Source organism: Neopelma chrysocephalum, unplaced genomic scaffold (genome assembly GCF_003984885.1).
Source record: "Neopelma chrysocephalum unplaced genomic scaffold, ASM398488v2 Primary Assembly neopelma1_128, whole genome shotgun sequence".
NCBI lineage: Eukaryota > Metazoa > Chordata > Aves > Passeriformes > Pipridae > Neopelma > Neopelma chrysocephalum.
In genome coordinates, this window is record NW_020897790.1 from 1,077,928 (window position 1) to 1,094,139 (window position 16,212).

The following is a 16,212-nucleotide window of genomic DNA, read 5'->3' on the forward strand; positions in this document are numbered from 1 at the left end:
CACTGAGGTGACCCTAAAGTGGGCACCTTTGAAGTGGAAGCTGAACATCTCTTTCATGTTCAAAGCAGCCAGAACGCCAGACAGCAAGCAACCAGTGCTCTGAAAACTCGGGAGCAAGCACTGGCAGGAGGCACAGTTCCATTCTGTGATCAGCTCTCAGTGATACGTGCGAGTTCTTTATTAGTCAGAAGGGACTTTCACACACAGCTCCCCGTGCCAAGCATCCATCCCTCACCTGTTCCATGTGGGAAGTGAGAACTCCTGTAGTGTGTTCCTGTGTTTAAAATAAAAAAGTAGTAGCTATGAAGGCCATTAAGAAACATCCGGGGCAGGATTTCCCTTGGCAGACGGGCTCCGCTGGCACAGGCGATTCCCATCCAGCACTGCAGTCTCTCCCTCTTCTTTGCCAGCTGCTCACCAGCACTCCTGGAATCCAGCTGCAGGATCATACACCCTGTACAGTGTGGAAAAGAAGTGACCGACCACCACTCCCAGCAGTTAACAAATACAGCACTTGGTTTATTTTTGTTCTCAACTGAAACAAGACTCCGTAGGTTCCTCACCCAAGGACTCCTGAAGGGAGCAGAGACTTGCAGCAAGAAGTCTTCAGAGGTACAAGTATTTGTATCATACAGAGTACACAATAAATTACTATCTACATGCCACAGACCTACAAAAAGTTACATACAATGTAAAAAAATACAGTATTTTCTGCTCGGTTTTTTAATTTTAAATTTTTTTTCTGTACATTTTTTTAATTTACATTTTCATATACATTTTTTGTAAACTTTTTTTTTTGTGTTTGTTTTTAGAAAACTGAAATCACATAACAGTTATGGACTTGAACAGCATCACTCTTACCTTCCTAAAGCAACGCTTGCACCTACGGAACAGCTTTTAGCTTGTTTGCTCCTTCATTTCTACTTTGGCACCACCACAACCCCACACCGTGAATCTGAGCTCGTTTAATCCGCTTTAGCCGTGTTCTCACCACGGAGAGACACCATCATACTTCAATTTGTGCTTTGATAACACAGTTCAGAGGAAAAACCGTTACATTAACTACTTCACCATCACATTTACCTGATATTACTGCATAATACCAACTTCTCCTGCACTAACTGCTTCACATCAGCATGCAAACAAGTCTGATTATGACTCAATCAATAACATGAATATACTGAAAAACAACTACAAGGGTTAAATATTCAAAGGAATGTAGACTTAGCAGGGTTTACCATGTTAAGAAGTCTAAGCTAATAGCATGGATTGACATGTTAAGATTTGAAAGACACTGAAGTATACAATGTGGATTTCAGGGTAAAAACAGCCGTATTAAAGGAAACATGAAATTACTCCTGGCCACGCACTTTGTACTGTCTCAGTGAAAACTAGATTGACTAGAAAACTCCTGCTGACCACACACACTCCTGGTGTGAAATAGGGATCCCTGAAGTTAATAAAAGCCAAGCTTCAAAAATTGCTACTTGGGAGTACACAACTCAAGACCCTGCTGAAAAGGAAAAGCAGTTTGTGTTTGGCCCATTGGAGAGTAAATCATTCCAGCCTGGCACTATGTACACACACCATTCCACACAACCTACTCAGCCTGCTGGATCTAATCCCACCGCAGCAGGGAGTGGAGCTGCCCTCAAGAGGGACTCCAGGCCAACCTCCTGCTCAAAGCAGGGTCAAAGCTGAATCCAAGCCAAGCCCGGGTGTTTGTCATGCTGAAACCCAAGAACATCCCAGGACAAGGACTGCACAGCTCCTCCTGCGCCTCTCCCATGCTTGACTGTCCCCATGGAGCACGTTTCAATTCCAGGAAAGCCTCTCACTCTTGCTCCATGCTTCTCAGTCAAGACCCTGAAATCAGCTCAGGTGTTGAGCTGCTGAGGGGTTTGGACCACCAGGTACAGGACTACATTCATGGCTGCTGACAACAGAGCTAGACAAGAACTTTTTTTTTTGCTGATCTGGGGACCTGAAAGTGTTTTGTTTTTAATTCCTTAAAATTACAACAACAAGAAAAATCAAGGCAGGCATTCAAAGCACTGATATACCACAGCAAGTCTTTGCCTCAATACAGTTTACAGATTACCACCTTATTTATTATTGCCAAAAGACTCTATGGTGCATTAGAGACCTCAACCTAATACAGTCCAGATGTAATGCTAAGACCCACAGCTGAGAGTTTGCCACTTGGGTTTGGGTTTGAGTTCAAAGAAGAAGGTGCCTTCCAGGTCACTGGGAGGAGAAGTGCTCAGGCTTTCCTCTCCGCTGCTCATGTCTTCACAGGAGTCTTCACTGGAAGGAACAGTGGGAAAGGTCATTTTAACAAAGCCCAGTGACAGGGAGCTGCCATGAACACTACAGGAAAAGGAGAATTCCCAACAAATGAACCAGGTGGTGGCAGTTTTACTGACCTCTCGCTCCCGTTGAAACATCCCCCCTCCGGAATCGTTGGCAACTCGGGAATGCTGTAGTAGCTGTTCTGGAGGTTCTGGGCTGTTCGTCTGGAAACAATCCAAACCAGCTTCTTGTGGTCAGGCTTGCAGCACTCAGGGGAGGAATAGTCTGCCAGGCATTTGGAGACCAGCTCCCTCCAGTAAAGTAGGTCACCATCACTTATCTGAAAAGAAACAAAACCCAAAGAACTTATTTAGTCTGTTACTCTAAAGATAACCCCTCCACTTCACCCCCCTGGAAAAAACATCACTCAAGAGAGAAGTGAGTCATGACCGTGATACCTTTGTCAAAGTTGCTTTTGAAGGTGAACTCCCACCAACTCCTACACACCTCCCAGACTAGGCCATGTTCAAGTCTGAGTTGACAGTTTGCCTGTCAAGTTGTTAACGTTTTCATTATCATTTCCCAAGGATAAATGAAACAAAGGTTATTCCATTTTAAAATGGAACGAAAAATTTTAAAATTCCTTTTTAAAATGGAATCATACTGTCCTTTAAGGAACTACTTTCACCCCTCAAGAAACTGGGGTTGTACAATTGCTGTCTTTCACACCTGACCACCCTCTGGGTGAAGAACCTTTCCCTAATACCCATCCTAAACCTCCCCTGACACAGCTCCATGCTGTTTCCTCGGGTCCAGTTATTCAGGCAAAAAAAAATAACCAGCCCAGCAGTCCCATGAACAGACTGGAAGTTTCTCCAGAACACACAGCCAGAGCTGTACAAGTTCAATCAGCTGCCTGTTAAAGCGTGCACTGCACAGGCACCGGCTCAGCAATTCTCCTGTTTTTATACATTTAAGTTTGTTTTTTAATTGCTTCCTTCAGCTGATGCCAAACTGAACCTCTAAAAACATACTCAGGGACCCGCTTAAGGGGTCCCTTAAATGTAACATCTTCCATCACTAACAGTGTCAGCCCCAGCAACCGGACAAACAATCCACTGACAATATTTACCTTTGAATGCTTCTGAACACGCAGAAGGATCTCCAGCAGCTCAACAGATTTCAACATCTGAACTTCCAGAGTGAGAAGGCACAAGGCCAAGACAGATGGCTAAAAGGACAAGAAAACAGCACTCAATGTAAAAAGAATCATAACCCTACTCAGAAGTTAAAGAAAACTACTTCTACTTACTTTTGCTTTAGAGAAGACCAGACGGCAGTTGCAAGCTTTCAGCTGTGCTTCCAACTTGTCCAGATTCAATACTTCTTTCCTGTGAGACACCCAAAAGGAGAAGGAGGTGGATCAACAAGCATTCCATTGTCAGGAAGTAAAAAATTGAGGAGCTGCCTCCTCTACAGCCAACGCTGTGACCCTTTGGGTGGGAATTAGGGGGGGGCAAAAAGGGCTCACTCACCTTTCTGAGGTATGACAGAGTACAATAGTATGGTACAAGTGCAAGAAGGTTAAGGCAGTAGTAGCTTTAAATTCAAAGTGCAACTTTTCTGAAATGATCTTTTCCATCCGTTTCAGGTCGGACACAGTGCATTTACATTGGCTGATGCGGATGATCTCGGGAGCGGCGGGGATGTTGCATTCCTCCTCCACCACACGGGCGGCCAGCTGGATGCAGCAAACTCCAATGCAAGACAAGTGCTTTGGCTTCACCTGAAAAAGTACAGGAAGCACTGTGAGTACTTCCCTCCCCACGAGCACCCTGACCTGGAATATTCACAGTTTAACAGCCAAGGACTTGCTTATCTCAACTAAACCCAGTGTCAGCCAGCTCCTACACCGCCCCCAGTCAAAGCCAGTTGCAGCAGTGCAGCTGGAGCACAACCCAGCTGGCAGAGCCCACCGAGCAGCATCGATCTGCCAGGGCAGAGGAAGTGAAGTTGGAGAGCTGAGCAGCCTCTGTTCGGGGCTGTTCCACATCACTACACAAATCCACTGCACTGAGAGCTGTAATTCCTCACTTCCCCGAGCGGCAGTGCTCACCTTCCCTCACTGACAGCCCACACAGATCCAGTCTGAGCCTGTTCCAGGCAGCCCCATCCCTCCACAACTTGCTCCTGCCTCTGCTCTTCTCTCCCACCCGTTTTGGTGCCACCTCAAGGACAGTCAGACCACAAACCTGATGCAATTTCAGTTTTTCTGCTGATTTAATAACAGGGAACTGCTTTAGGTTCAGATTTCCTGCCTTAAACCAGCACAAACACGATAAAAACAACCAGGAAATTTATCATTTGGTATCAGTTCCAGAGCTAAGTTAAGCTTTAGCACAGTACTCAGAGACAGTCTGGAAGACAAACAGGTTTGTTTTTCTTAATTCCTCCTTTCTTAAACATCTACGTGGCAAAGGCTACAGACTTATTAGAGAAATAAATCAACCTGCTACTTGTCTTTAGAGGTAAAAGAACTGTACTCCAGGTTTCCAAAGGAGACTCCAGATCTGTTGCTAGCACAGAATGAATCAACAGCCACACTTGTACCTTCATAAGGGCCAAGAATCTGTCCAGGATGTTGACAGCCAAAACAAACGTTTCGGTTGCAAATCCAAAGAAGTTGGTCAGGCTCCAAAGATCTTCCACCTTGGCATTCCTTTGTCTTGGACACAGAGTGTTTTCATTCTATGGCAAGACAGACAAAGTCAGGATTATTCTGTGGCAGCAGCAGCAGTGACCGAGACCACTCACTCCCTAAATCATCTTTTTTTTATATCAAACAGAAGCAATTATTTTTCCTCAGATACTTTATTTCACTTAACTTTAAAAAAAAATTTAGACACTTGAGATTCCAATCACACCCAAGGTACAGAGGTTACAGCCAGGTCCCGAGTCTCACCAGAGCAATACCCAGCACAGCCACATTTCCAATTCTTATGTAAAGACATATTTCAGACTTATTTACCAAGTGCAGGCATACACAGTGGCTCCTGACCTTAGAGATGACCACACAGCTGTCTGCCTGCGCGTCAATATTTAAGGAACAACAGCTCTGCTTTCACAACAAACAGGCAGCCTCGTTTCAGGGACTTGTTTTTGTTAAACATTAGGGCCCTTCCCAAAAAAAAAACCTCACAGGCACCCGACGGAACGCAGCCTTCCCTGAACTCCGAGGAACTTTGGTCTTTTACGTGAAGATGTTTACGGTCAATTTACATTTTGCTGCCAAAGCACTGAGCGCTGCTGGGTTCGTTTCCCCAGACCTCGCTAATGAAAAGCCGCTTGACATCCCACCTTCCCTGCGGTGGCAGGAGGCTCCCCTGATGAAAACAATACAGAGCCGCTTGCTCCTGTGCTCACTCTAAACCTAAACAATAAATACTAAACGCCTAAATATTTTGCTTGCCCTGTAGGTCGCAGCTCTTGGATAACGCAACGTTAACACCTACGAATTAAGGCAGAGTTAAAACAAAAGGCAAGCGGCGCATAAGGAGGAAAGAATTAACTTTTCGCAGGTAACGCACGTCCACTATTACCTCGAATTTTCTTTAAAACCACGCATTTTCTGCCCCCACCCCCATTCCCAGCCCAGCGGCCCGGGCCCTCCTCACCCACCTCGGCGGCGGCCTCGATGAGGCTGAGCCCCTTCTCGCGGGGCTGGAACCGCCCCTCCAGCTCCAGGTGGAGGTTCAGCTGCTTGAAAAGCCACAGCGCCTCGCTGCCCATCTTCCCCTTCCTCCTCCTCCTCCTTCCCCTCCGCACCTGGGAAACAAAGGGGCCCCGCAGGCCGGGGACGAGGGGGCGCCGGGCCCCCCCGCGGCCCTTCAGCGCTCGGGGAGGGGGAGGCGAGCCCGGCTCCCGTCACCGCGCGGACGGGGGTGGGCTCGGCCGCTGGCCCCGCATCCAGGCAGGGCGGCCTGGACTCCCGCGGGGAGTCACGGCACCGTCACGGCACCATCACAACACCGCCCCCGGCCGCCGCTGCTGCTGCAGCCCCCGCCCCGGCCCCGCTCCAAGATGGCGGCCCCGCGGCCCCGCCCACGTCTTTTGTTGTCGCGCGCGGAGCGATTCCCGCTGGTGAGGCGGAACGCGGAAGACAAATAGTCCGCTCACACCCGTGCGGCCCGGCGGCGCTCCGAGAGCGCCCGGAGGTCCGAGAAAGGCGCGGCGGCCCCGCGGAGCTCCGGCTCGGCGGGAAGCGGGGCGGCACCGCGCCGCTCCCGATGGACGGCGAGGCCGCGCGGAGGGACACGCCGAAGGGACGCATCGCGCCTTTAAAGGGCCGCGAGCGGCACCTCGGCCGTTTTGAAAAGGCCGCCCAAATCTCCCTCGCCCTGATTGGTCCGCCCCGCCCCGCGGGGGGGGGTGTTGTTTACTGGCGCCGATTGGCCGCCGGCCGAGGCCGGGTCTCTCCTGATTGGTTGGGCCAGTTCTGCCTCTGCCTCGCCCACAGCTCCGGGCCCCGGCAACGGCGAAGGGCCCGCGCGCGCCCCCTCAGGCCGCGGCGGGGCCGGGCGGGCACCGTGCGCCACAACGCTCCTCTGCCCCCGCACCGCCGTCCTGCCTTATCCCGTGTCCCCGTGCAGGGTAAGGATGAGCCCTGGCCTGCGGGTGCTCAGCCCCCGCGGGTTTAATGTGTATCTCTGTGGGACCCTCCTCGTGCTGTTCCTCGAGGGTTCCAAACACCCGCCTGGATTTTAAAACCCCTCCGCATCCTGCCTCAAATCGACAGGTTTATGTACGGCCTGGTGTGGCAGAGTTTTTTGGGATGTGCACTTCCAAGCTTCCCATCCCGTGGAAGTGAATCCAAGGCTCGGTGTGTCAGGAAGGAGATGGTGGGTCGGCCCCTAAGTCAGAGGCTGCGTCAAAGACCTTCTCAGCCTGCAGCTTGACCAGATAAAACAAAAACCCCATCGTCTGGAGGATTTGTGGGGCTGCCCCAACATGCTGGTGGACAAACACAAAGGGATAAATGTCCTAGGACAGACCCAAACCGCAGTGACTGGATATGTGTACACAGTGGAGACAAAAGCCTGTGGAGGCGGCTCCAGCAGATTAGGACTGGGTTTGATCTAGTGAGGTTCCACAGCTCCAACAAACAGAAACTGTTTATGAAATGTCTCAGTCTGGAAAAGCAAATCCGCCTTCTCCAGCGAGCCGTCAGCAGCGTTCCTCTGCCAAGCGCTATTTCGAGGCACAGTCCCTGTCTGCTCTGCCAGCGACGACGGCCAACGCTTCCTTCAAGTTTATTTGGATGCCAAGCGCTCCAAGATTCCCGTAAACACGCACGACTTTTCCTCAGGGTAATTCCTGACAGGGGCCAGCACTCCTGTAGGTACCACCAGCTACACCTGAGCATCCCTCCCATCACAGGGTGAATGACCCTGCTCACCGGCTGATTTCTGGGGGGGACAAAAGCCATTGTAGCTTCTGAAGTGGGAGCTGTGGATCTGCTCCCGTTTGAAAAATTGTTAATTGTTAACAATTGTGAGTGGAGCCAACTTCCAACTGGTTCCATGCAGTGACATCCTCCAGGTGATATTTACAGGATGAGGCTCTCAGCTCCAGTCTCTGTTCTCCAAATGCCCTGGGCAGTCACTCCTTTTATTTCTCCCTGCATTCTGAAGTGTATTTTGCCACCACAGAAATGGAATATGGCTGTTTGTCCTCCTCCAACATAGTGGAACATAAGTTCCAGTTTACCTAAAGGACAGAAAAGGTTCATTTTGCAAGCACAGAGCATGACAGCTCTAAAAATACCAATTCAGACACCTACTTGAACACATACATTCCTTTCCCTTTACTAATTTAAACCTAATAGATCACACTGAAAAATTATCCTTCAATACATCACGTAACCTGAGGGGGGAAATCTCTTATCAGAGCATGGCTCACTTCCTAAGCTGGGAGAGAAGGATCCCTGCCTCAATCTTTGTTCCTTGGTGATTAACTCATTTGTTGCAAACAGCTGAGTAAGATCGAGAAAAAAACCCACCAAACCCCAAGGATCCTTATTGTAAGTGATGGACTCCAGCTTTGGGATTAAAAACAGGGAAAACGAGTCTGCTCCCTGTGCTGTCTGGACCTGGCAGAACAATGGAGTGTTGTGGGCAAAGGAGGAGTCGTGGTGAGGTCAGGAAACAAAATCTGTTGTTGTTTTCTTTTTTTTCACTTATGCAAGGAATAATTTTCTTTCAATGTGGCATTTATTTGGGATCCAGTGCGAACGTGGGGGGGAAGGGATGAGAAGTGTTTTCAGTATTCTGAGGAAAGACAATTTATCTGTTCTGTAACATGCTGTGCTTTAGAGAGCAGCAAGTCCTGCCTGACATTCTTTGGGAACCTAAAGATGCATGTCCCATTAAATTGGGATTATTTTAACCAGCCTTGCTAAACTGTCTTTCCAGTGTGGCTTGGCAAAACTTGTCCTGGCATGTCTGCACAGCAGTTCCTCGGGAATAGTTCTGGATGGCTAAAGGCTGTGTATTGACTGGCAGGGGATGATATCAGGGATGCTGATTGGGCCCTGTGGCATGTGGATTTCCACACCAAAATAGGATTACAACCTTCCTGATTAAGGGACACAGAGTAATTAACACTCCAGACACAAGCAGTCTGCCCCCTCTGCCCACCCATGGAAGGAAAACAGGGGTCACTTGGAACAACAGTTCCCTTTAACCACTCAACCAAAGAGCTCCACACCATTTATGGCCACTAATTAATCCAAGTGCTCCACTGCTGCCCCATTACCCCGGTATGGAGGACAGCAGCAGTGCTGGCAACTGGAAGGCAGAAGTCACAGAGTTGCATTTTTGTACCAAAATGCACCTATTAGAAAACAGGTACAGAGGCTCCACAGCTTTGTACATGTACACACAAGTATGTATATGCATCTGAGAAATGTTTTGAAGATTCTGTTGCTTTTAGAAGCAGTGGGACCGGTGCCTGGGGATACGAGCTATCAAAAGCCTTTGCATTGGCTTCCCCTCACCAGGCCCTTTGGGAAGGAACACTGGAAGAGATGAAATGTTTCATAAATCTGTCAGAACTTAAAACCTTGTTCCCCAGACAGCAGCCCCCGAAGGGAGGTGGCATTTGATCCTCCAGTAGCCATAGGAGCAATGTCCCCAATGGTGCAGCTCCTGTCTGTCCAGAGGAGTGTAATTCCACACCCCTCACCTCGTGCCCGTGGAGTCAGGCTCAGCATTCATAAATAAATGAATTTATTCAGATTTATTACCTGCCGCCCATCAGAAAAAAGGAGAGACAGGCTTCCCACTAAAGGAATAATGTAAGTAGGAGGTTGGTGTTGGGGAAGAGGTTCACTGGCCACACAGACAAATCCAGAGTCTGTTAGTCCCAGAGACCACACCCCAAGTTCCAAACAGCTCTTGTGATAAGGAAGGGAGAGGGCAGAAAAAAGAAACTCAGCTTGTTTGCTGAGGAAACTTAGAGCAGAAAGTATTTTGAGCTGACAAGACCCAAGCACAAATCAATGGAAACTTAATAAGTTTAGGATGGACTGTAAGTTTTCATTTAAATAAATCTGCCATGTACTGATACCACATACTTTGCTTACCGAAAGTAAAAGCTGCCTTATTTATATAAATACCTCTATACCAGCACAGCTGCACCACAGTCCTGGGACAAGGCTCCCGAGATGAGATTACTAGAGGAGAGAAATCCAAAAATGTACTAGAAAATGTCCTTATTCCCAGTAGCTGGCAGAAAACTTGTGAAACGCAGCTAAAAAATTCAATCGCTTGTAGTGCTAAATTCGTGAAGGAAATTCTAAGTCTTCACTGACACAAAAGGATTCTGTTCCAGAAATAACACCAGGGACAGGCCCCTGTCTATTATTTCACAGTGTCGAGCAAGCCCATGTAGGGTGTGCTGGGAAGCACAGAATTCCATGATCCCTGATACTGACAGAGAGCGAGGAAAAGTCTGGAGAGCGTGAGCTGGCTCTTTGGTGAGCCTGTGTTGTCACAAAGGCCTCTCTACACAGAGCTGGAAAGATCTGGAGCAAAGAGCCAACAGTCCAGTGCAACCTATATTTTTAACATCATCCAGTCTCATTTTGGAGGCTTTGAAAAGGGCTCTGGCATGGGAAGAGGAAGGGGGGACGTCACCCCCAGAGCAGTGCAAACCCTCACGTACAGACAGCACCAAGGGGAAGGGACTCGTGGTGACTTCACCGGGGACATGGCAAGAATATCTGCAGTTTTGTTGCTCATGGGTTGTTGTTGTTGCCCCACCTTGTTGAAACTCTGCTCTCTGGGCACTGAGAAAAAGGGAGGAGGCAGGAAAGACTCCAAATCTGTGACACACTTCAGAGCTTACCCAGTGACTGCAATTATTATTCATGATTTCTCTAGGGGGTGGGTTTAGGCACCCTTTGTCTTAGTCCTCACCGATTCCCATTCCAGCTATTGCCAGAACCCCATATTGCTTCTCCAAGCCTATTAAAATATCTGCCCCTGCCTTTTTTCAGCTAATACTACCAGATGCACAAGCCCATTTTCTTCAGCATTTGATCGGCAGCTGGAGCTGCAGCCCCAGTCCTGCTCCCCCTGACACTGTTGTGCAGCGAAGGGAATCTCTGAGAAGCCAAGAGAATGACATCAAATGGCGATAATTTGCCTTCAGTGCAAGTTAAATTGTCTGAAAGGCAGCTGTGTGTTTCAATAGCCTTGTGCTTGTCCAAGCATGACCACAGAACCAGCAGTTTGCTCAGAGGTCTCCTTTAATAACCATTTGTTACTGGAAGGTGCATTTAATTCACTGGGTATTTCTGTCACTTATTTTAAGTGGGTTCTTTTATTTAATTGACAGGATAATTCTAGGCAGTGTTGTGCTTATGGCTTTGGAAAGTTTGGGGTTTTTTTTATAGAAAGGTAGTTGTGCATAATTTCAGGAGGCGTTTTCAAAATCATAGGGATTCTGCATAAATGGAATTTAAATTAGTCATTAAAAGTTAACCCATGGAAAAGAAAAAAAAAAAAAAAGAGAAGCAGTCACCTTTCTGCCTGTAGAACCAGGCAGCTGCTGAGTAAAATGATTTGCTGGGAAGCACTCAGTTATGAGGGCTGGGAATGGATATTGTAAATTTATTTTATGATTTAACACTTATTTTCTTATTTAACATTCCATTTTCTATAATTGGGATTAAACTCTAAGAGGCCCGAGGTCCCTTTGCACAAAGTGTCCACGAGACAATATGAAGATACTTACAAAACAAAATACTCCTTTCTCTCCTTTACCACAGTTACTTAAATTCTTGTATGTCATTTGCTAACATTGACTTCTTTGGGACAATGTCCTTTACACTTTGCATAGGGATAATCACTAATTATAAATACGAAATAACATCAACCCGTATATTCTTCCCTTTATCAGACAATACAAACACAGACTGTCACAGATGGAAGGTTTTTTCCAACTGTAAATGTAAGTAATTGAGTCTAGAGAAGTGGTTATTCCTACTCAAATACTAGAAGCTGGAGTGCTGGAATTCTTGTGGAGTCTGCTTATCTTATTCCTGTGCCAGTAAGGAATATTCCATTTCCCCCCTTGCTTTCCAAATGACTACCTTTAGTCATTTCATGTCCACTGGTGCATAATGTCCTTATTTCCCCATAATTTACACTTTGTTGCACGAGAGGAAAATTGCTCTGTGCTGGTGTGAACAGAGATGTACAAATTTCCACGCCCGGTCCCACAGATGTTTTCCAAGGAACAGCTGCAAGAACATTTCCAGCATAGTTGTGTCTTAAGCTACCGTTTCCAGGCACGTTTCACTAACATCCCCTTGACACTTGCCAGAAGAGATAATTCAGATACACTTTCTCAGATGTACCCTCAGTGAACATGATCCTGATCCACATGGAAAAGTGAAAATCACTGTTACAGGGCGGCAAACGATCCATGGGAAAAGGCACGGCTACAAGGGGCACAGCAACACCACACATTTGGCAAGGCTGTGAACTCCTGCGGTGCTGATATCAACTCCCTGGGACATAAACTACCCACTTATTAATGATGATGTCTACAGTGGAGTGTAACCACAGTCAGCTGATTAAAAGGAACGGACAAAAAGGAAGGAATTTTGATGTTCTGGAAGGGAAAAATGGAAGAAAACCTGTATATTAATTGACACCCCTGTGTCATTCACGCTGCCAATACTAAAAGGTAAAATTGGGAATGCTGTTGAGGAGGAGGCACATCCCCATCTGCTGCTGGTGCTCCTGCATGCTGTGACAGCCTTTTCTGACTAATCATCTATTTTCTAGGAAGAATGCTGGATTTACAGGTGCGATCCCTAGGGAAAAGGGACACAGTCTGAAGGTATTACTGTCACCGAGTGAAATGAAATAGATTTGGAATGGAACACGTTCCAAATAGGAAAGCAAACCGCAGGAAATAGCTGCTCTGGTTGAGAAAATTACATTATGGGGCTGTTTATTTAGTAAAACTAAATCAGGTAAAAAGGTTAATTTAGTGCCTGCAGTTCTCCTCTCTGAATTAATCACTGAATGAGGTGAAAGAGGTGCTTCATTTGCTAAATGTGAGCACGTATTTCACAGCGCCGGTGGAAAGCAGAACTGTGTCTCGGTGTTTCCAGAAGCTCCGTGCTGGGAACAGATAGGAAGGGAATCTTGTGCAGCTCAGATACAAGGGTTTGTTTTCCTAGTAAATAATTTAGATTCCTGCTGGTAGGAAGAGCAGGGTGGGAACAGCTACGAAGTCCTCAGAGGCCGTGGAGATGTTCCACTCGAGGTGACACTCCTGTAATTCTGCTGCTGATGCTTTCTGAGGTCAACAGCCTTTAACAGCTGCACTGCAAATCTACATTTGAGCTCAGAGAAATGAAGGAGCCTGCATCTAGTTTCTTTTTTTCCTTTGCCACATATTCTCCAGGAAGACAGGATTATTTTTTTTCAAAGGGCAGCTAATTATTGCCTGTAAGAACAAGCACGGCCGATGTACTTATAAGGCAGAGCAGCCTAATAATTTGTATATTCTGATTTCCACACGACTTACTGGGAAAATCAGCATTCCATTGGTTCATTCATTGCACAAAAAAGGGTAAGATTTTTCAAAACTAACTAATGATTTTGGATAGTTCAGTTATCACAGAGATCAGACAGTTCAGTGCTCAAACCCACTTCATTCCTCTGGGAAAGTTCCTATGTGCCAATGATTTTTCTCTGACGAGCACTTCCCCCCTGGAAGCTGAGCAAAGCCTTGCCAGGTCATTTCACCATAAACTGTGTTTTTAGGATTCTCCTTATTACCTTCTGCTGCTTTTCCCAACATTCCACACTCGCAAACTGTGCCTCTCACAAAGAAAATGGAGTTTAACTTTCTTTGCAGCTTTTGGAAAACCAAGAAATCCTGAGAGTCTGTTTCCATTATTTTTTTTAAAGATTTTGTTCTTCAAACCAACATCAATATTGCCTCCTCTGGGCTGCTCAAAGCCTGCTTGGATCACAGGCTAGCAATAAATATAGATAAGTTATGTAATGACTGGAGCCAAAGCACAAACACAAGGAAAACCACAGGGATAACTGGATAACTCTGTCACACAGTGAACCTGACCAGCTAAACCCAAACAGCAGTTGTTTTTACAAGTTTGCATGTTTCCAGCCCCTCGGGATATTCAAATTCTTGACAAATTCTATTTGAATATAGCCTCCCAGCCTGCCCAACACGAGGGTAAATCTATCCTTGCTCTGCAGCTGCTGTCTGCACACAGGTTTGAACTCCTCGAGCTCTGCAAGCCCTTGCTGAACTTTGAGTGCACCGAAGCTGGGTGGGTATGAAAATGAGCCTTAACCTTTGCATCCCTGCATTTAACTGACTGGTCAAAAGTCAGGCAGGGAGCAGCACTTGGGTCTCCACAGCACCACACAGAGCCAAACCACAAGACCATTTTTTTTCTCTGAAGGGTGTTTAAAAATAGACAGAAATGTCTGCTGCAAGGATACACAGAATTGTAGAATGGTTTGGGTTGGAAGGGACCTTAAAGCTCACCCAGTTCCACTTCCCTGCCATGGGCAGGGACACCTTCCACTAGCCCAAGTTGCTCCAAGCCCCGTCCAACCTGTCCTTGGACACCTCCAGGGATGGGGCAGCCGCAGCTTCTCTGGGCAACCTGTGCCAGGGCCTCACCGCCCCCACAGGGAAGGATTCCTTCCCAATATCCAATCTAAACCTACTATCTTTCAGTTTGAAGCCATTCCCCCTTGTTCTGTCGCTCCAGGTCCTTGTAGATAGTCTCTCTCCATCCTTCTTACAGGCTCTCCTCCAGCACTGGAAGGCCACAATTAGGTCACCCTAAAGCCTTCTCTTTTCCAGGCTGAACAATCCCAATGCACATGGACACCTCCTATCCAGCCTCATATCCACCAGCACCCCCAAGTCCTTCTTGTCAGGGCGAGATCCCTTTTCCACATTTCAGTTTTTGGCTGTGAACCCCTGCAACCAAAGTGTTCTTCCTTGGCTGACATGGCCCTTGGGAGTCTTTCCACCGCTCCAAGACATCCAGCTTTTGTCCATGGCATCAAGTCCCACACAAAACACCTGCCTGCCACTGGACAGTGGCTGTGCTCCAGGTGTGCCTCATTGCACTCACCAAGGTCATTTCTTTTCCCTAGGTTTAATATTGCCTCTTTCGGTCTCTCCCTGGACAAACACATGGAATTCTTGCTGGCTGCCTCTCTCTCTTTCCCAGCAGTGTCTCTCTAAATCCCTTGGTTGTGGTGACTGCCACAAACTACCAGCGGGATCTTGGAAAACTGCCACAGCTTTACAGACTTCTTAAACGCCGACTCTTAAGCAACGAGTCCCAGAAGAATTAGAATGGAATTGTGAAAGCGAGATAAAAATTCTGGCGGGACTTGCCCTTCTCTGCACCTTCTGAGTTTGAAAAGTCAAGATGAAAATTAATAAAAATGGAAGGGAGCAGTACATGGCAGGCTTGGATTCCAAGAGCAGTTCACCCTATGCATAGAGCAGCAAAAATAGCCTTTCATTTCAGTCTTATAAGCTACTAGGGAAAGGGTTAAAAAAAGCCTGTGACAGATGAATTTTTAGCAAACCGATTCAGAGTTAATTTGTCAGGAAATAAATTGAAAAAAAAAACCCCTATGCTCTCCCCATGCTTGATTTATGTCACTGTGCTTACTATCTCTAGAGGAAATCCTCCTTTGTGAGCTGTCAGAACAGCCAATAATTACAGATACTGGAAGGAGTTTAAAGAAAACGAGTTGCCTTTGCTCTGAACTTCTTGCTTTTATCTGTTCATTTCAACCTCTGGTGGTGTGGCAAGATTCTGACACTCCTCACCGTGCCAGGACTTGCATGCCAAGTATTTATTCTTTTCCTAGTCTTTGCTGTACTGTATTCTAACACAGTCCCAAACCCATTAAAAAAAATAGGTTACAAAAGAATTTGGACATTCACAGTTCTTAAAGAATAAATGGAGCTGTAAGACATCATCTCAGCTTCCCTGGCAGTCATGCAGTCAGTGGGAATGCCAGCCTGGATATGAGAAGGAAAAGTGCAGTGACACCCTTTGTGCTGGGGAAAGGCCTAAGGAAGCAAATAAAGTCCAGGGCAAATTCCTGTTTGCATTCTGCAGGGCAGTAAATAAGGGATCCCTATGGAATAAACAAGGAGGTCTGTTCCAGCACACACAGGCTGGGAGACACGGGATGGGCACAGCATAGGCAAGAACTCGGCGCTTTTGCTGAGGGTCCACAGAAGAAGGGGTTTAATTACAAACAGACGCCTTTGCTCATCGCTTCGCGAGTGTTTTAAACGCAACTTTAAACGCCGTCCCCGGCCCGGCTC

General features: G+C 47.0%; 1 protein-coding gene and 1 long non-coding RNA gene across 2 annotated transcripts; one reads left to right on the plus strand and one right to left on the minus strand.

Annotated features, from left to right (window-relative positions):
* Positions 1-498: 498 nt before the first annotated feature.
* Positions 499-6,370, minus strand: CCNG2 (cyclin G2). Its single transcript, XM_027698467.1, has 7 exons — positions 5,971-6,370; positions 4,903-5,040; positions 3,828-4,078; positions 3,605-3,683; positions 3,425-3,523; positions 2,427-2,632; positions 499-2,307 (listed from the first exon to the last, which is right to left on the minus strand). Exons 1-7 carry the CDS (start codon positions 6,079-6,081, stop codon positions 2,175-2,177), a joined length of 1,017 nt encoding a protein of 338 aa, XP_027554268.1. The 5' UTR covers positions 6,082-6,370; the 3' UTR covers positions 499-2,174.
* On the plus strand, positions 5,503-15,473 carry LOC113974917. The gene is made up of 5 exons (XR_003536698.1): positions 5,503-5,870; positions 7,088-10,736; positions 10,850-11,125; positions 11,755-12,667; positions 14,716-15,473. It is a non-coding gene; the product is annotated as an uncharacterized LOC113974917 (long non-coding RNA).
* Positions 15,474-16,212: the final 739 nt, after the last annotated feature.